Source organism: Rhinolophus hipposideros (genome assembly GCF_964194185.1).
Source record: "Rhinolophus hipposideros genome assembly, contig: HAP1_SCAFFOLD_173, whole genome shotgun sequence".
Taxonomy (NCBI): domain Eukaryota; kingdom Metazoa; phylum Chordata; class Mammalia; order Chiroptera; family Rhinolophidae; genus Rhinolophus; species Rhinolophus hipposideros.
Genome location: NW_027668831.1, coordinates 13,535 through 34,220, shown reverse-complemented (window position 1 = coordinate 34,220; position 20,686 = coordinate 13,535). Strand labels below are relative to the sequence as shown.

General features: G+C 37.3%; 1 protein-coding gene across 1 annotated transcript in view; it reads left to right on the top strand.

The window, feature by feature from the left end:
* LOC308495754 (ankyrin repeat domain-containing protein 26-like) overlaps nucleotides 1–15,233 on the top strand; it is a gene marked incomplete at its 3' end in the record, with an annotated part of 39,212 nt that extends 23,979 nt beyond the window's left edge. Inside the window, exons 8-12 of the mRNA XM_081080728.1 lie at nucleotides 6,849–6,919; nucleotides 8,092–8,229; nucleotides 9,650–10,579; nucleotides 11,919–12,068; nucleotides 15,163–15,233. Coding sequence (XP_080936854.1) covers nucleotides 6,849–6,919; nucleotides 8,092–8,229; nucleotides 9,650–10,579; nucleotides 11,919–12,068; nucleotides 15,163–15,233 — 1,360 coding nt within the window. The remainder of the gene's footprint in view (nucleotides 1–6,848; nucleotides 6,920–8,091; nucleotides 8,230–9,649; nucleotides 10,580–11,918; nucleotides 12,069–15,162) is intronic.
* Nucleotides 15,234–20,686: the final 5,453 nt, after the last annotated feature.

Genomic DNA, 20,686 nt, shown 5'->3' with positions numbered 1-20,686 from the left:
AATATGTTGTTTCACACCTCCGGCTTTTGCTCCTGCTGCCCTTCTGGAATCCCCTTCATGCCTTCCCTCAGCACCTTGTATAACTTTCAAGATGCAGCCCTATCTTTGCAGTATCTGCTGAGCTTCCCTTATACAACGGATTGTCGTCTCTTTTGTGCCCTTACTATACTTTATTCACGTCAGGTGTCGAAGTGGAGAGCGGTACTTTTCTGTTGTTATTTTTCATGTATTATACTCCTACTAGAATGTAGGACAAAATGTTTCATTTCTATTTCCAGCTTCCCCTGGGTCTGTGCCTATGACGGCTACAGTAAAGTTTTCTTGTCTTACCTACGGATGGACTGAGTGAGTGAGTCAATGAGTAAATGAATAGGATGTTTTCTGAAGTTGGGTTTTTCTTTTCTTTTTTCTTTCTTTTTTTAATAGAAAGAAGCAACCAAGCCAGCCATTCGAAAAAGAGAAAATCGTGTGGATATTATTGAAAGTGCTCCACAAGACCAAGCAAACAATGGTAATTTGACTTGTGTTGATGGAGCACACCAGAATAATATAAGTGGTAATTTAGTGACTATCTATGAATTCTTTCTAGCTTAAGCTCTGCTATAAAGAAATCTAACATGTGTCGATCCAAATGTGATATTCATTTCTTTTAAGCATTTTTTCCTATCTTTTGGGCAAAAGTATCCCCACTACTAACAACTGCTTCTTCTTGCAAATGCTTCGTTCCCCTGAATTCTTTTCTGCTATTACTTTTATGGAAATAAGCACGACTGAATGTGTACTTAAAATGCATAGTAATATATGTTCACATTAATGTACCTGTGACTACATTTTATAGTTATAAAGTCATCATTAGGATTAGGACAAGATGAAGATGAAGAATCACCTTGGGATTCTGAGGTACTGTCTTACACTATTATTATTATCATTACTATTTTAAATATCACCATTGAGTGATGTTAAAATGAAAAAGGTATGCTTTGACTTTACTTTCTCGCCTCTGCATTTCCTCATACAAATCATTTTTTATGGTTTATCCTATAATGAATAAACTAGCTATGTGCGTAATATAATAAGACAGCGTAGTACAATTCTGCTAACTTGCAAGTGTCACTTAAGAAAGTCAGTGTGGAATAGCATAAAACACTAAGGCTTCCAAGTCATAAGGAATCAGTTTGGGTTGTGAAGTTAAGTTCACCTAAAAGCTAAAGAATTATTCCCGGTCAACCTATGCCCAAATGCATGACTCTGTGGTTTTTGTAGATGCGCAAATGTCCTAATGAGTCAGAAAGAAAGATTTTGGATTGTAGGGTGTTTATTTTTTAATAATTTGGAACTTGAAAAGATAATGCCTGGGACATCAAAGTATTATTATATTTGTAATGTCGAATAGATCTGCAAGAAACCGTTCCAATGAAAAAAGACCATAGTGAATAGTAATAATACGTAGGATTATACTAACAGTAATCAGCTGAGCGCTGTTTTAATACAGGACAACTGTCTTGTTCAGTTAAAATAGCATGCATTGAGTGTCTTGATGGCAACCATACTTGTAGTAATAGAAGTACAAAGTAATGATGAGCTGATGCGAGGTGACAGCTGTGGAAAGAGATAAGAAAGGTGTGATCTTCTGATACAGGCAACTGCAGCCTACTGGTCTAGACACTGTGTTTGAGGAAAGAACAGAATGGAATCCTGGATGGGTAACTCAATAGCTACAGAATCCTGGGAATAGTATAAAACACGTAGGCTTCCAAGTCATAAGGAATCGGTTTGGGTTGTGAAGTTAACTTTACCTAAAAATTAAAGTTATTCCAGTTCGAACTATGCCCAAATGCATGACTTTGTGGTTTTTGTGGATGTGTAAATATCCTAATGAAATTCAGAAAGAATTTGGATAGTAGGGTTTGTTTGTAACTTGGAACTAGGAAACATAATGTCTGGGATATCAAAGTATCATTATATTTGTATTGTCAAATAGGTCCGCAAGGACATTTTCTACAGTAGGAAAAGCCTGGTGAATACTAATAATATGTTGGATTACACTAACAACAATTTGGCTGAGTGCTGCTTTAATATGTAACAACTGTCGTGTTCAGTTAAAATAGCAAGCATTGAGTAACTTGATGGCGACCGTACTCGTAGTACTAGAAGTACAATGTAATGATGAGCCAATGTGAGATGACAGCTGTTGAAAGATATAAGAAAGGTGTGATCCTCTGATATAGGCAACTGCAGCCTACTGGTGTAGGCACTGTGTTTGACGATAAGAACACACTAGAATCCTGGATCGGTCACTTACTAGCTGTGGGATCTTGGGGAAACTTCTTTTTAACCTGTCGGATGTCAGTGACCTCATTTGTCGTAATGGTACTTATGCCTACCTTTCAGTATGTGGAATGAACTAATGTGGTAACAAATGTGAAAACACTTTGCGAAGTGTAAAGGGAGCTATAGAAATATAAAATCAATGATCACAGTGGGCCGTAGTGACTTACTAAATGGTGAGGACACTTTCTGTAAACCTGAAGGACAATCAAATGGCAGTAGTGTCAAGAATAGAGTGGAAAAGTTAGAAGGGGCATGTGGATTTCTAATCTGGGGGATGCTAAACTTCAGGAGACTGTGATAGGCGATACCCTGTAGATGTGTAGTGTTTCGGTACTTGAGGCTCTGTTGGTGCGAGCTCAGTGTTTCACCTTGAGTAAATTTCTAGTTAGATACCAGCTTTGTGCTGGGCAGTTAGACACTGAATGGGGAAGTTCAGGGGTTCAGCTGTAGCTGTAGGAGCAGAAAAACAAATGAACAGTCCATTGTAAGTCACTATATCTGGGTCATTTAAAGAGAATGGAGAATGCTGGGTTAGAGAATATTGTCATGGGGGGGGGCACGGTTGTAGTTGGAATAGGAGTGGGAGTGCAGTTTCGGTGGTCAGGAAAGATCTTTCTGAGGGTGACAAAAACGGCCAAGTGAAGCATGAGAAGGAGCCAGTCATGTGAAGATCTAGGAGCAAAACCTGCTGGGCAGAGACAACAATGGATCACATCTGTTCATCATTTCATTCTAATGTCTTGGAATGGCCACCAAGCAGGAAGTGGGGTAACCATCATCAAACTGTTTTCATATTTGTTGTTTTGGGTGGAAAAGAAATAAAATGTGCATAGTAAGTGTCTGGTACATTTCAGATGACTATAATAAATAAATGTTCTTATTTTTCCCTGATTAGAAATTATTATACTTTTTTGAAAAGTTGCATAACTATATATAACATTTTCCCTATCATTTATTGAAACACAATTTAATGAAAAGTTTTTCTTATCTCTTTGCCACTTGGTTCAATCATGTTTTTCTATCAAATTTTTTGTCCAATAAGAGTTCGGTTTTTCCTAGCTCTTGTTGACATAGATGAAGTAGGTTCTAAAATGTTCTGTCTAAACTCAACTGGACATACACCAAGGGTTCTTACCATGTCAAGCAAGTATCTTGTTTTAACACTAAAAAACAAATCTGTCATTAGAAATATTTAACAGTTATATCAAGTACACTTATCAAAGTATTAGGTTGTTGTGAAAGTAATTGAGGTTTAAAAGGTTAAAAAAAATTGCAAATCTGCAATTACGTTTGCACGAACCTAATATATGCTTAAACACATATTTTTCAAAAAATCCTTTTCTTGGAGGTGATAACTTTAACATTTTCATCCTGAATTATTAACTAGAGATGGTGTGAAGTGTCCATTAATTACTAATCATCTTGTTTCCTAACCCCTTCAGCCGAGCATTGAAGTGGAAGATCCTGTTCCTAACAGAGCTGTAGGAATGGACGATGTGCAACCCTTCAGACCAGGTACACTGTGTAATACCAATTTAATTTTGGGAAGGAGTACGCAAGGACATTTGACGTGCTCACAGTCTTCTATTCAGACTTACTTTCCTTTGTTACAAATTTAATTGAAGTATTTCACATAAACAACGTGATGTCATTGTTGGTATCGATGTTTGAGAAAAAAGACATCGACAGGAATAAGAAAACAAGATTTTAAAAGGGTGACTTCACTAAAATGTTTCTCCTCTTGTTTCGATATCCTAAATGTCCCAGTTTGGAACCCCTGTACTTAATAGGGGTTCTCAGAGGTTAATAATCAAACTGGAAGATACTTCCAGCGTTTCAAATGGTCATTTGAATTTTGACGTTTACCCAAGTAAGCCTCAGTTGCTACCATGTCATTTGTGTTTTAACTTTACTTCCTCTTAGTGTTGTGACACTGATGGTCTTAAGCCAACCAGATGTTCTGCTGAGCAGACACTGGCTATGTGTGTACGTGCGCCTATGGTGTCTTCGATTATTAAAAATGGGAGAAGTAATTAATGATAATGAATATTTGGTAGACACAATCTTTGAAAAAAGGCATTCTGAAGCTTTTGTGCCTTGGGATGCTTTTATGCTATTAAAAATTATTGAGAATTCCAAAGAATATTTTTAAGTCGGTAGTCTCCATAGAAAGTTACAATATTAGAAATAAAAACTGAACAATTTAAAATACGAGCACACACAGTCATGCATTGCGTGAGCCATTGGAGCTACGACCCAGTAACCATAGAGCTATGATGTCACCATCAGAGCTGTGATATCACGGCTGTGGAAAACTCTACTGTACACTTAGAAGAGAATGAGAGTGAAAATGGCAAATGACATTCAGTCTTTCTGTGAAAATAGCTTTGACCTTTTCGGGCCCCTCGACTGACAGACCTTGGGACTTCACGGATTCTCACATGACATTGGAAACCACCGTTTTAAATGATGTACGGGCTTCCTGGATGTGAAGTGATAAAAGAGGCTTTAAAGCTTCACTTCTACAGTTGTTGTGGTTTTCTTTCACTTGTCTCATAGATTTAAGCTGAGATTGTGTTTAAAAAGCAAAAGGAAAATGTTTTGTTATGTATTTGTTTTCTGTCTCATGGTGCCCTGTACTCTTTGGAGCTCATGGGGACCCAGTTTGATCCCATTTTTCCTTGGAAACAATAAGGTCGCCCAGGACTGTAATTTGTCATATGAATATCTATTTATCTAAGGTTTAAAAACGAATTCTGAAGATATTGGAGCATTTAGAAAAGACCATTTTCTTATAATAAATAGTTTTTTATTTGAAGTAGTACGATTCATTAAAAGTTTTTGTAAACCCATGTTTGTCATGCATATTTAAACTTAAGTGGTTACACATAACTTTTGACAGTAACAAAAAAAAGCATACCCTGCACCATCTTAACTATTAAGAAGGAAATATTTAATTGGAAACACATTATGTAATAGAAATTGCTGCGTGACAATAGTTAATTAAACTTACCTATGTAAATGGCAAGTGTAGGACACCTAAAATAAAATGTATTCTGAAGGAATAGTGTGTTTGGGGGAAAAGAGGACGTGTGACTGCTTCTCTGAAAAAGGAAGTTTTACAAGATAGTCAACTTTGTGTTATTTTTACATCCTGATAAATGAAAACTTAATCCCAGAATTCAGATTGGGATTCTACTTCTTTGACCTCCAATCATGAAACTGGTCAAAGATGCAGGGATTGGAAAGTTGGTGATAAAAGGCCATTTGCATCACACTCCATGAGCAAAACTCTGTCAGCATCCACAGAGTTTGGACAGATGACCGTAATAGATAAACTAGAGACTCAGATTGTAGGTGTGTTTCTGTTATGTAATTATAGGCTCCATGACTTGAGTGAATCACAGCTACCAGAAAACAGAGAAAGCAAAGAAGGAAATAAAGAAACAGAAAGTGTTCAACTCTAGCCCACCTCTATGTAGGTTGATCGTAGTTCTGACTTTCCAATAGTCATTTTGTGGCAAAATCTACTTCATGTTTACTCTGTTTATGGAACTTAACAGCCAAACAGAATGACTTTTAGCAAGACATTGGCATTCTTCCTGAACCACAATAACATATGGAAATAAGAAAGAGAATGAGGTGAAAGCGTGATTTCCTTTAGGCTAGTATTTAGCATACTCTGGGGAGTGGGCAGCAGAATTATACTTAGAACATTAGGACCAGATGGGAAAACTTCATAAAGATCTAAAGGTTGCCTAGTGAAACAAAACATAGTTTCTTAGCTTTAGTTTTATATTCTGAATTCAAAAGTATCAGTTAAAACTGTATGTATTGTAAATGAAAAAGCACCTTCCGAAACCAACAATCAAATATTTCTTGGATTTTCTATGGCTTTATATATTTTAGAATTGACTTTCCCAGCAGTGATGGGAATCTCAGCTGTGTCCGCAGTCTGTCTCCTCTTCTCTGTCTTCTTCCTTAAACCCCAGTGCTGAATCCTCAAAGGTGAAAAGAAATTTTCAGAATAGTAGAGGAAAACATTTCAGATATAAGGAAGGGTGTACACTGATAAATGCATCAGAAGTAAGTCATTCTGGAAACAATGAATGACATTGCAGTTGAATCTTAGGGTGTTGTTCAAAAGGTATATTACGAGGTAGAGAACAGAGTATATAGTGCAACTCGATGTGTTTGTACTGCATTTCTAAATTGTAGGGTTTTTTTCTGATTGTTTTTCTATCGATGTTCATTGAATGAATTTGTGGATGAATTTTTGACATGTTTGTATGCCTTTCACTTTGTGACATCTCATATTTCCCAAATGGTTTGTTAGCTAATTAGAAGTGTTAGCTAATTAGAAGTATTTCTTAAGTAAAGTAAATATTCAGGAAAAGATGACGCTTAATTTGAAGTCTCAGTTGATAAGATGTTATTTTCTGTATTTATAAAGATTATAGCTTTTATCTAATTGTTCTAAGTAGTTCGTTTTAACTAATACATAGATTTGTCAGCAGGACAACACCTAGGAATGACATCAGAGGAAGGACAAGCGAGGCTTGATGGAAACGAAAAGAACTACACACATGTATGTGAAATTTAATTTTAAATTTCTAGTATAATATGGTTTTCTGTGCTTTAATAATATAATAGAGTCCAATTGAAATTACCTTCCATGCTAGCCTTTTAGAGTCAAAAGGTCATAACTGAATGATATTTATAACATTTGAACTAGTTACAAAACTTAAAATGTTGTTAGAATCTATAGATATTCATAGCTCAACTTTATCTTTGGATTGAGGCAAAAAAAATAATAATAAAGTCCTGAATGTTGTTTGCTCCTTTAATTTTTATAACTCCCTTAAATAAAAAAGAAAGTAACATCAAATACTGAATCACATGATGAGACAGTTGAAATTATGAACCATGTAAAAATGATGGCCACTGATTCAGGCTCACGTGAAAGGAGTCATGATTTTCAGGGGTTCAAAATGTGCAGTTCCGTATGGCTGGTCACTAAGGCCAAGGTTAGAGATGGATTCTTCCTTGTGACCTCTGTGTAATGGACTCTGCGTCTACATTCAGGGAGAGAATGGGGTCATGCACTCAACTCAACTGCTTTTTAAGAGAATCACATCTTCTCAGGATGGGACCTTTGGTTGTTAGGACACAAACAGTAACTTTCTAATATCTTTTCTTTCAGTGTAGGAAATCAGTAAATATGATTTAATTTTTTGTCTGCTCTTACTAGTGGGTATTGAATAAGTTAGAATTGGATGCAACAGATAATTATATCAATGTATAACACGATGTGTAACACTCATAGTGTATAATGTGAATTAATATTTAGGAATTTACTTCTCTTACTGATTGATGTTAATGATGTGGGCTTCTAATTAAAGTTTGCCTATTCTCCAGTTATTAATCTTTAAAAGATATTCTTAAATTCACTGTAGGGGCTCACTATTTAAGACATGGTGAGGTGAACTATTTTAAATGAGAAAGCCTCTGTGACATTAAAAATCATCTACTGTTTCATTTTTTGGGTGGATTTAACATATAACCAATTGTTTAGTTCAAACAGTGACAAAATTAGTTTTGCGGATTCATGTTTTTCTTCTAATTTAGACTAAGGCAAGTTATTTTTCACTTTCTAATTAAAGTCCGATAATTTGGGAGTAAGTAAACGTAGATTAAGATTTTTAACAGTTAAATTTTAGTTATATTCTAATTTTTCTTTGTTCATATTCGATTCTCTAGGTTGTACAAGAGGAAAACAACACTCAGAGGCCACTTTCCCGAGAACAGGACAACAAAATATTACATGACACAGTTCTGACCAATTGCCTTCAACAACAAAAGGAGACAGAAATAAATCTTAAGAAAATGAATTCTGAGGTATTTTGTTTAGTCATTTTCAAATATGTGTGTATGTACATATTTTAAAAACCAATGTTGTACATATGGGAATTGTAGAGGATTTTAAAAGTGTGTGTGTGTGTGTGTGTGTGTGTGTGTGTGTGTGTGTGTGTATTTTAGGGAGAGTGACATTTTTGGTCCATTGCAATAAATGATATTCTTGATTGAAATCCTTTTATGTCCAACAGTCAAGTAGTGACGTTCCCAATGTGTCATCTAAAGGGGAGGTTTTCAATACTTTTTACAGGGATCGATGAGCTTTCTACAATCTCAAAACTATTGTTACTAATAACAGAAGTTTCAATTTGAGGCAGTGATTTCATCCCCTTGCTGTATTAGTAGAGAGGTCAGTTTTCACTTCCGCTGTTTTTAAGGAGTAGAAGTATAGCCAGTGCAGAGACCATCTTTTAGATCTCATTCTCCTACTTTTGAGAAAAGGAACAATTTGTTCCAAGTAGAGTCCTATTTCAGTGCTAGGAACTTTTGAAGAAAATTGTATGCCATGATGCATACTTAGTGATAATTTATTGGTGAGTGTTTTATTCAAAGAAGTCAGTGTGTTTTCCCCTATTTCTCATTTATTTCTCCTTTAAACATTATGAAAAGGAAACAACACTTAAGCAGCAGCAAATATTTTCTAACAATAATTTTCTATTTTCTAAGAAGAGCTCTATAATTTTTAGCCTATTTACCCTGAGTTTTTTTTGAAATCTAAGGCTTCTTTTGAATTTATATATTTACACTAGAAGAGCAGCAAGCACCCTATTGTAGAGTCCAAAGTCCTGGGAAAAAATCCTGAACTTGCTCATCTTTGTAATCATTCTATTTGAAATTGTGATAACGAAGAGTTCATTGATGTATAAAGAAGTGCTTAGCGTAATGCCTAGATTTATCAGTGATTAGTAGATTTCATCTTACAACTGACTCTGAAAATATTAGAAAAGTAGAATATCTTTTGAGTATTCTTGGGAAAAAAAATTCTAGGAAATGTAATCAGTCCAAATGTATGCAGAGTGAATACTCTTACTGTGGGATAGGTGTATATTCACACGGTGACCTCTATTTTAAAATGTAGTCAGACTTCTTAATCTTCTATTTGATGCCTTCTGGGTTTGCTGCCTTTCCAGTTCTGAGACTCTTAAAATTCTCTGATGATTTTAAAATTCTCTTTTTCACTTTCATGGATTCAGCATCTTATATTATTATTTTTTTAACTTTGGGGAATTTATGCTCGTATAAAGTTGGAGGTTTGGATTCAGCATTGTATTTTTACAGTGGGATATCCACGTACTGCAACCTTTTCATTATATAAACACTTAGGTTCTTCTTTAATTTCAGAGGATATCATGATATGTCATTTCATTGAGTGCTAGCTACAAGTCTCCTTTGTTTTACTTAGGATTCTGAGAGTTACGAAAAAGCAAAAGACATGTTGCATGAAAATCACGTGTTGCAGGATGAAATCGCCATACTAAGACTACAAAGGGACACACTCATAACTCAGAAGCAGGAAATGGAAAAAAAATACTTTGAGGACACTGCAAATGTAAAAGAAAAGAAGGACCGTCTTCAAAAGACAATAAAACAGAATGACGAAACGCTAACAGAAACAGTATTTGAATATAACAGACAGCTTAATGTCCCAACAGCTGAGAATACAATGCTGAACTCTCAACTGGAGAATGAAAGACAAAGCAAAGAAAGATTGAAAACAGAAGCGGAATCCGACCATCATCATGAGTTTAGTAAGCAATTAAGACCCCTACAAAATTCTTTCCAGGAATTAAGAGATAAATGCTTGCATTTCGTGGACAACATCGGGTTTGCTATGTGTAACCTAAAAGAAAACAGTGAGATTCATTCTCAGCAACTTCCTAAAGCTGGAAGTAAATCCAATAGCTTAGACACTGAGCTCCCTCACGCAAGATATGATGTCAGAGAAAGGACATTGGTTTCTGAACCTGTACTGAAAGACCTAAACCAAACTCAGTGTCAAGAGGAGGAAATTGAACACATGAATCAAAGGGAACCAGAAAAATTGAACCCGTATACTGGAAAGCTGGAATCCCTAAAGGAGGAAAGATCTGACCTACAGAGTGGAAACATGCTTCTTCGAAGGCAACTGGATGATGCATTCCACAAAAGTGACAATAATGAAAAGTCAGGAATGAATATTGAAGAGCAGCTTCAGGGGCTTAGAACAGTGCGTCAAGCTGAATGTGAAAAACAAGATCCAGTGGTGAAAGAGAGCCCTAAGGAGTTAGTCAGCAAATTGAATCACTTGAAAGGAAGAATGTGCCAGTATGAAAACGATAAATCAGAAAGAGAGGTAAGTATCCAGAAAGATAGTTTTCACATTTCCTGAAAGAAAATTCAATGTTCAAATATTTGATGATGGCTAAATGTTGAATCTAGCAGAATATTAAAAATATATAGATTACAAATGTATTTGCTCTAACAGCTTAAAAGCATACATTGTATCCAGCAAACAAAACTTAGACCTGTGAGGTGCTTTACTTTGAGTAAAGGCATTGTGTTGACTATGAAATTTTAAGGTATAAATTGTTATTAGATACATATTGATATGAATGATTTAGTCTTATACTGCTACAATAATAATTTTCATCTTTCTGTTACCACATTGTAATACCATTATGAAGCAGATAAATGGAAATGCTCCTATGCAAACTGAGTTTTTAGAGATAGAGGTTCAATTAAGTGGATTACCTAGAGAGTTAATTCTAGATTTCCCACATGAACTGAAGTGTAGATGCTGTCCCTTTCCCTCAGTAGTTTCTTCCACATTTTAGTTGGTATAATTTTGTTTTTATTCATGTCAATTTGATATAAATTGGAACTATTTCAGTCTCAAATAATGTATTCTTAGGACCTGTGACCTCTTTAAAGGCAGCTAATTTTTCATTAAATCATAATTTGGGACAAATGTGAGGAGTTTTATCAAAACTCTACTTGATTTAATCTTCCCATTGCTATCTATAATTGTCCTTGAATATTTTTACAAATTCATTTTTCTCATCGCAAGGCCCATTTACTATCATTTGGACATAAGTTTGTCCATTTCAAAGAGAATTTAGCAGTCTCTGATTTATTAATTTGGCACTGGGTCTCCATTTTCAGACGAGTGAGGGGAGGCAGGATTCATGTGTAGCAGGAAGGGAGGTCCAGGCCATGAAGACCACTGGAATGAGTTTGCTTTTCTTCTAAGATACAGGAATCTGTTGGAAGGTTGTGAGCAGTGGACTGCATATGTGAGGACCTGTGAAGTCAATTTAAGCCTGTGATAAAAAAAGGGGGAAAACATTCCACAATGTATACTTGACGACCGCTAGTCCCACCGACATACCAATTTCCCCTTGAGATGTCAGTAGATTGTTAAGCTCTGCGGCTTCATCAGGGGAAGTGGAGAGTGGGGCTGAATCTGTTGTTCAAGTAACCTTCGTAATAGTGAGTGGGCAGCAGGATAACACCTTCTGTGTGTTACCCAGATTCAGTAGACAGAATTGTGTCCAAAAGAAGAAAACAAGGTGAACTGATGCATGGGGTGATCTTTTTCGAGTTACATATTATATTAATATGTTAGAGTTAGCAAATTTTAACATAATTTAATAGATGTGATTATAAGATCACTAACAGAATCATCTTTCTAGATGCTTGGGAGACGATTTCAACAAGAGCTACCTGACTCCACAAAAAAACTGTCTATGTCAGAGGCTTCACTGGAGGATAGATCACGTTACCGTATGAATTCAGAAGCTGAGACACAGGATTTCAAGACATTAGAGCATATCAGGAGTCAGGTATGTGTGAAATGTAACCTGTCAACAGTTCATCTATAGTTGATTAATATAAAGTGTTTTAAGACCCTGATTTTCAAGGGCAGCTTTCTTTTGTGTTTTCGGTGTAATTAATTTATTATAATTTTATTATCTTTATAATGCACTTCTTCCTTAAACTCTGGCTTCCATCCTGCTATTTGCAACGTATGTTTTTTCTTATATCTATACCCTTGGTAACGTTGAGAAATAGGCAGCATTCCTCATAGAAATCGAGAGACTTTCTTCCTACTAAACAATATTTTGTAGTGATATCTCCATTACCAGGATGAAGCAGCCATTTAAAATCAGAAGATAATGCTTACTAGAACGATTCAGAAATTTGTCTTATTTCTTATCATCACTTTTGTAAATGGTTACAGCATTGGTATATATTTCATGGACTTCAAACTAACTTGTACAGAAAGTTCAGTATACAAACCAGTTGAAGTAGGCATTTCCTTCATTTTGTTTTCATTTTTGAAATATTGTAAAAGTGTAGAAATATGTTGATCATTATAGTATGCACACCCACAATAGAGAATTAAGAAAATAATCCAGATTCACTATATTTGTGTGTTTTTTAATCTTCATTGGGATGCAATCCCCATATCATATTTCACCATTTAAAATATACAATTCAATATCTCTTGTTACATTCAGAGAGATGTGGAACTATCACCACAATTATAGAACATTTCCATTACCCCCAAAAGAAACCCCACATCCCTTAGCTGTCACCCTATCTTCCTGTCTCTCCCAGCCTCAGGCAACCACCAATCTACTTTCTGTCTCTGTAGATTTGCCTACTTTGGATATTTCATGTAAATGGAATCACACGATGTGAGGTCCCTTGTGACTCGCTTCTTTCACGTAACATCACGTTTCCAGGGTTCCACCGTGTTGTAGCACACATCAGTTGTGAGCTATTTCTTCCTATTGCCCAATGTTGCTTCACCTTGTGGACAAAATACTTACCCATTCATCAGCTGATGGAACTTTGTGTTGTTTCCACTTTTTGGCTGTTAATAATTCTGCTATGAACACGAGTTTACAAGTTATGGTGGGAGCCAGTGTTTTGATTTCCCTGCCCCCGGATTTCTGGCTCCCAATCTGGCCTCTCCATGAAGCTTTCTCTGACTGTTTGAACTCTCATTGAACCCGTGTTCCTCAGCACTTGTCGGATAGTCTGTGCAGAGCAATCAAGCCCTAAATTTGACATAGTTTCAATTTTTCATGAGAGAGAATTCTGTCTTTCTAAGTATAAGTTTGTCTAAGGGGAAATAGTATTTGATGTGATGGCACCTATCCTTGCATAAATTGAAAATGTTTTCTTCAACAGTTGTTAGGATAAAATTAAATATTTTATACCAAACCAATACTTCCCCTTGGAGACATTGATATAATTAAACTTTTATTCTGAAAATATTTCTCACAATTATATATAAAACTGAAAGCACATCTCCAATAGAAAATTGTTCAGTGAAATGCTCATGTTCCCCCTGTCCATAAAAATAAAAAACTAAAATAAAAGGGAGCCAGCCCTTCCTGTCTGCAGCCAGCCAGGGTGTACAGGTCGATAGCACATTCTAACTACAGCTCGGAGGACGGCTTTTCTGATCTGCCAGAGCGTGCTGCTTCCATCTGCTCCTCTGAGTTCTGACACATCCCCACAGAACCAGTTGCTGGGAAGGAATTGATTTGGAAAGTTGGCTTTAGCACTAGAGTCCGTTATTTCCATATCAGTGGCTTTACCCTGCCTCTCACGGTCATATAAATTGTATGCTCAATCCAGGAGGTGGTATTTGCATTGTAGTCCATACTCATTATGGACTACACTGAGTGTACATAGGAACGTATACATTATTACAAGCAGAGAAAATGTACTGTTGGCTCTTGGAATTGGTAAAAGGATTTTAGTACTGGGGTTATATTCTGGGCTTAATGCTCCCCATTTTTTGACATTGCTGATAGTTTGATGAATGATTTCAGTGTAACTGGTGTAAGAGACCACTTCCATTCGCATCCCATCTGTGTAAAATATCAAATTTTATTAGAACCTAAAATACAGCAACAATAATGCTAACTGCAAACCCTTTGATTTTACTGTGTGCCATGTCCTTTTCTATTACATATGTTCCCTAATTTAATCTTCCCAATATCCCAGTGAGGTAGATGCCACTATTGTCTCATTTTATACATGAAGAAACTGAGACCCAAAAAATTTAAGTATTTTGCTCAAGGTCACCCAGCTAATAACTGGTGGACTTGGGATAAAAACCCAGGCATTTGGGCTCTTATTTAGTTACTGCCCCTCAAACTATTCCATGACTATCTGACTGCCCCCAAGAGTAGCCTGTTAACTTTCATAATCACTGGACTAGCCTGGTAATTCACTTATGTGAATATTTAAAATTAGAGTTGATGGGATGCTTGGAATACAGTATGTTTGATTTCTTGGGTATTTGTACCACAAGGTATGATAATTGTGAGAACTCATTCAAGAAAAAGTGCTCCATACCTCGTTGCTGACTATCACTGCGGTCACAAAGCTCCCTTTGGGAAGCTCTGCACCAATGCCACCGCCTAGTTCACAGTTCAAAGCACTTCTGGAACTCTTTTTCTGGAATGGCCATCATTGCTGTCATCATATTACCCTTGATGTCCTGAATGTCATCAAATAGTCTTCCTTTCCATATTTTCTTTATCTTTGGATAATGACATATTTAGTCACTGGGGACCAGATCAGGTGAGTAGGGAGGGTATTGCAATACAGTTATTTGTTTACAGGCTAAAAACTCCCTCAGACACAGTGCCCTGTGAGCTGGTGCATTGTCGTGATGCAAGAGCAATGAGTCGTTGGCTAAAAGTTCAGGTCGTCTTAACTTTTTCACACAATCTTTTAAGCAATTCCAAAGAGTAAACTTGGTTAACTGTGTGTCCAGTTGGTAGAAATTCATAATGAACAGTCCCTCACATATATATAAAAAAAGGGGAGCAACATCATTGCAACAGGTTTGCGAACTTAATTGTCAGATGTCATAGATCATCAGTAAACATAACTTTTTCTTTATTTTAGCTGCAAGAAGCAGGAGCTCGACATCCAGAGGATGCACGATGCACTGAGAAGATGCAAGATCACGTGCAAAAGTATAAGTTAAAGCAGCACAGAAAATAACTTGAGTATTTATAAAGCAGATGTGTAGTGTAGTATGACCATTAGATCAGTTATAACAATAAACACATGAGTGTGAAGCTGGGTCAAAATGTCAGCTTTGAGCTACCTTGAAAAGAATAATTTGTGTACATTATCTCTAATTTTGCACATTATGCAAAATTCACAACTAGAAAAATAGCACAATTGCCAAATCATGCGCTTTTCAAATTGTAAGATTTTATGTAGTTGCACCATAGATATTTGTTCAGTGATTATGTGGTATGCTTTAAAGTCAATGTGTGAGAATAATTATGTCAAAATATTCACTTTAGGCTTGAAGCTGAAAATACTGACCTAATACTGATAATTCAAAAGCTAATGGGCATAATCGAACAACTTCACAGGCACCTGTCAGGTACAAGTTTGGTAAGTGAATCTCTTCATTTCTGTCATACTGCAAAGGAATTTCTATGTCTGTCATAGTACCATATAAGGATATTTTAGACAATAAGAACAGTCTCATTAATAAAAGTACTGTATTCATGTTGATACTACTTGCTGGGAGTAACGTAATTCCTCTCCACAGAGAAAGAAATCTCAGTTCATAAAATTAATGATTTTTGTAGTAAGATTTTTATAGAAAAAGATTGTGATAGTCTAAAGGCAACATTTGACATACACCATGTTTCAATTATCCTTTCGTTTGTCCAACATTTGGGTTTTTCCAACTGTTGGCTATTGCTATTTATGCTGCCACAAACATCGGACTACAAATATCTGTTTGAGTCCAGGCATTTGAGTAATGATTTGATCCAGAATTCTAAATTTCCCTTGAAATCTAAACCCTTTAGTGAGATTTGGAGAATGAATTACTTTTAATGTTCTAATTTGTTTTCTTCATCATTAACGAATACTGGGTCATTAGGCAAATGTTTCCTGAAAAGAATATACTTTTCTCCTTGTTGGATTTTGAAAAAGAAAAGAGATGCCAGTGTAAAAGTAGAAATGAATGCCCAATCAAGTCCTTACATAGTAACATAGTGCTTCTAGCTTTGCAAGTTTAGAAACTAATCTTTTTCCACTCACTTGAGTTAATCATACGCTTTTAAAGATTGAACAGTTCGATGTCAGAAAAGATTGATGTGTCATCCAGGATGACAATTTCCTGATGGACAGTGAAAAACGTGTCACTATCTTTCCTAAGCAGAGCAACATTCCTCTGCCATCCTCCTGTCCTCTGTAGGAGAGGCTCCCTAGGATTTCTCATCATAAGATCGCATTGTGACCCCTGAGGTGGACCAATGACATAGATGTACCTTCCAGCTGGTGTCTTTCAGTCACAGTAGCCAGGTCTAAGCAATTTCATTAGACAGTCATGCCCATCAAGGGAAACAGAAGATTGTTCTGATGGTCCTTCTTGTGGCCAAAGAAACTTTGAAAAAAAATTTTTGTCTAGACTTCTTGTCAATTAAGTCACATTATGTTGCTAACATACTTTTCATATGAGTGACATGATAATGTGTTGATAAGGAGTCTTACATGAATGTGAGTTCCATGAGTTGTCACATCACAGCTTTATAGAGAAATCTATTATATTAAGGCATCAAAAATTGAAAAATTGGGGATTTGTGGTCAAGATAGCAGAGTAGGTAAATGCCATGCTTGCCTCCTCTCACGACCACATCAAAATTACAACTAAACTACAGAACAATCATCACTGAGCATCACCTGAAGTCTAGCTCAACCAAAGTCGTCCTACCTCTAGGGACATACAGAAGAAGTCACCTCGAGACTGGTAGGAGGAGCAGAAAAACAGAACGAGCTGATGCCAGACCCTTGTGCGACTGTCAGAAGTCTAGAGGGATATCTTGCTTGTCGAGGTCCACTAGGGGTGTGAGACGTCCCAGCTCCACACCAGGCATCCTAGCCCAGGATTCCAATGCTAGAGAGAGATGTCCCCATAGCTTCTGGCTGTGGAAACCACTGGTCATTCTGGTTGGGTGAGATGAAAAGGGTGGCTAGAGTCCCAGTTGATTCTTTTATAGGGCTTGGAATGGGCTTACTAACTGACAGATTCATTTGCCCTGAACTCTAACACTGGGCAGTAGTTCAGGGATATAAGGGGAGGAACTAAGTTTTTTGCCTTTAGGGTGATGGCTGGAGGGGAGCTTCTTCCCACACAGAGGTGCTTGTGGAATCCATTGTTTCTGTACTGATCCATCACCTGTTGCAGTGTGAGACATAGACGGCCTCCATCTCTTGAGTCTACATCAACCTGGCTAACACTGTCCACCCACCCTGGTGATTCCCTGAGAACCTGCCCCACCTAACTTGAGAGCCAACCCAAGCTTCTTCCAGTGACTTTTCCAAAAAAAAAAACATCCTGTCTTGGCTCATGCTGCAGACTTGCCTAAAATCTCTCAAAGGTTCACAAAACCTAAACAAGCGTTATGTGGCCTCAGCTGTCCTTTACTTCTTGCTGTGTAGACCCAAGATGGCACTAATGGAAGCTGGCTATGGTTCATAACTGGAACTCTTGAGGCACCTCCAAAGCCGGTGCAGGTGGCGCCATCTGCATCCTGCTTTGTGGTCAAGCTAGGTGGCCCTCTGCAGGACATAGGCTGCGGCTGAACTAGGCCTGGGGGTGGGCCACTTCTAGGAGTCCCTAGGGCTGACATACCTGGTGGCCATCTTTGGACAGAGCAGGAGCATCACCGCTCTGGTGCCTCCCAGAAAGACACAACCAAAGTGTACACAGGGCAGACACCAGTGCCCTGCTAAAGCAAATCCTGCTCTATAGGGGCAGCCCCTGCAAAAACAGCTCCTCCACTGTAGTCGTGGTCAGTCCTCACAACCACACAGTCTGAGCATCAATCCCTCCCATTGACATGCAAACAGCAGCCAAGGCTGCACTACAACAGGAGAGCACAGAGAACTCACACAAGGGGCAGAGCTGCCGCCCCCGGCTCTGGGTAACAAGGAGGCTGTGCCGCACGGCCCCACAGGACACCTACTATATAAGGCCACTCAGATAGGCCTGGGAGACACAGCAGTCCTACCTCATACACAGAAACATTCAGAAGGAGGGAGCCAACATGGGGAGTCAAAGAAACATGCCAACTAAAAGAACAGAAGAAACCGCCAGAAAAATACTGAGCAAGATAGAGACAAGCAATCTATCAGATGCAGAGTTCAAAACACTGGTTATTAGGATGCTCAGGGACCTCAAGAAGAACTTCCACTAAGACATAGGAAACATAAAAATGAAGATAGAAAACATAAAAATGAACCAGTCATAAGTAAAGAATAAAATAACTGAAAAAGCGAATGTCTTAGAGGGAATGAAAACTGACTAGATGAAGCAGAGAATCGAATGAGTGATTTAGAAGATACGGTAGCAGAGAATACCCAGTCAGAACAGCAAAAAGAATCCAAAATATGAGGACAGTTTAAGGGACCTCTGAGAATGTCAAGCATACCAACATTATCATATGGGGTACTACGAGAAGAAGAAATGAAGGAATTCGAAATGTACTTGATAATGACTGAGAACTTCCCTAACTTGGTAAAGGAAATGGACATATAAGCCCAGAATTTCAAAGAAGATGAGCCCAAACAGGCCCATACCAAGATACGTCATAATTAAATGCCAAAGTTTATAGGCAAATAAAGACTTTTTAAAACAGCAAGAAAAAAGCGGTTAGTAACCTGTAAAGGAGCACCCATAAGACTAGCAGGTGATTTCTCAAGAGCAACTTTGTAGGCCAGAAGGGATTGGCACAAAATATTCAAAGTGATGAAAGACATGCCTACAACTAAGATTTCTTTACCCAGCAAAGCTATAATTTAGTATCATAGGACAGATCAAGAGCTTTCTGGAGGAAAAAAAAAAAAAAACTGAAGGAGTTCATCAGTACCAAACCAGTATTACAAGGAATATTAGAGGGACTTCTTTAAAAGTAACAAAAAAGGAAGAACAAAAATATCAATCATAAAATAGCAGTAACTACATATCTATGCACAATTACTTTATGTGTAAATAGATTAAATTCTCCAATCAAAACACAGGGTGGCTGAAAGGATAAGAAAATAAGATCCTTACATATGCTCCCTACAACAGACTTGCTTCAGATCAAAAGACACAGAGACTGAAAATAAAGGGATATTTCATGAAAACAAAATAAAATTTAAAAAGCCGAGGGAGCAATACTTGTATCACACAATATAGACTTTTAAACAAAGGCTATCACAAGAGTTGAAGAATGACCCAGATATCCCACTTCAGAGAATTTATCCAAAGAAACCGAAAAATGCCAATTCGAGGCGATGTGTACATCAATATGTTCACTGCAGGATTCTTTACAATGGCCAAGATGGGCATGCAGCCTATCAATGGATGAATGGATAAAGAAGAGATGATACATGTATGCAATGGAATATTGCTTGGCCACAGAAGGAAATGGGCTCTGGCCATCTGTGGCGGTGTGGATGGACCTGGAGGGTACAGTGCTGAGTGGAGTGTGTCAGACCGAGAAAGATGCACTGTGACTGTGCTTCTAAGTGGAATTGAAGAACAGAACAAACAAACAGAAAAAAGTTCATACATACAAAGAACATTTTGTTGGTTGCCAGCTGGAAGGGGGTTTGTGAAGTGGGTTAAAAGGGGAGAGATTAAAAAGTACAAATTGGTTGTTACAAAGTAGTCATGGGGATCCAGGGTATAGTACAAGGAATGTATTAATGATATTGCAATAACAACACATGGCATCAGATGAGTACTAGGTAATTTAGGGTGATAGGTGGGAGAGGAGTTAGGAGCAGGGTGGAAAAGGTGAAGGGGTTAAAAAGTACAAATTGGTAGTTACTAAATAGTCACGGGGATGTAATGTAAAGCATAGGGAATATAGTTAATACTATGACAATAACTATGTATAGTGCCAGGTGGGTACTGGATGAGTCAGGGGAATCAATTTGTTAAATTACTTAAATTCTAACCACTATGCTGTACACCTAAAATTAATATAAAATAATATTGAATGTCAAAAAATTGAAAAATTTGTAAGCACACCCAAAACTGATGAAGCTTATACCAAAATAATGAGGGACGATAGGTTCCTAGGGGAAGTAATTAGGATCTCGACAGAATTATCAGCCACCATAAGGTCTACCCTGTAAATCAAAAGTTTAATTACGACAGGTTTCAACGAATTCGATCAATAGCCCCCCAGGTGAGATAGTACCTGGGTTAAGATATTTGATTCACACAATGTGAGAGGAAGCATCTGGACTGGGAAGAAAGGATAGCTCCAACTGACTTAAGCCTTCAAACAAGATGGTGGAGTGTACTTGCGAAAGGAATTTCAGAACACTTCCATAGGTCAGGTCAGGTCCCAAGGAATAGGAAGTTATTCAATAGAGCAAACAAAAATGGAAAGGCGAATAGTAG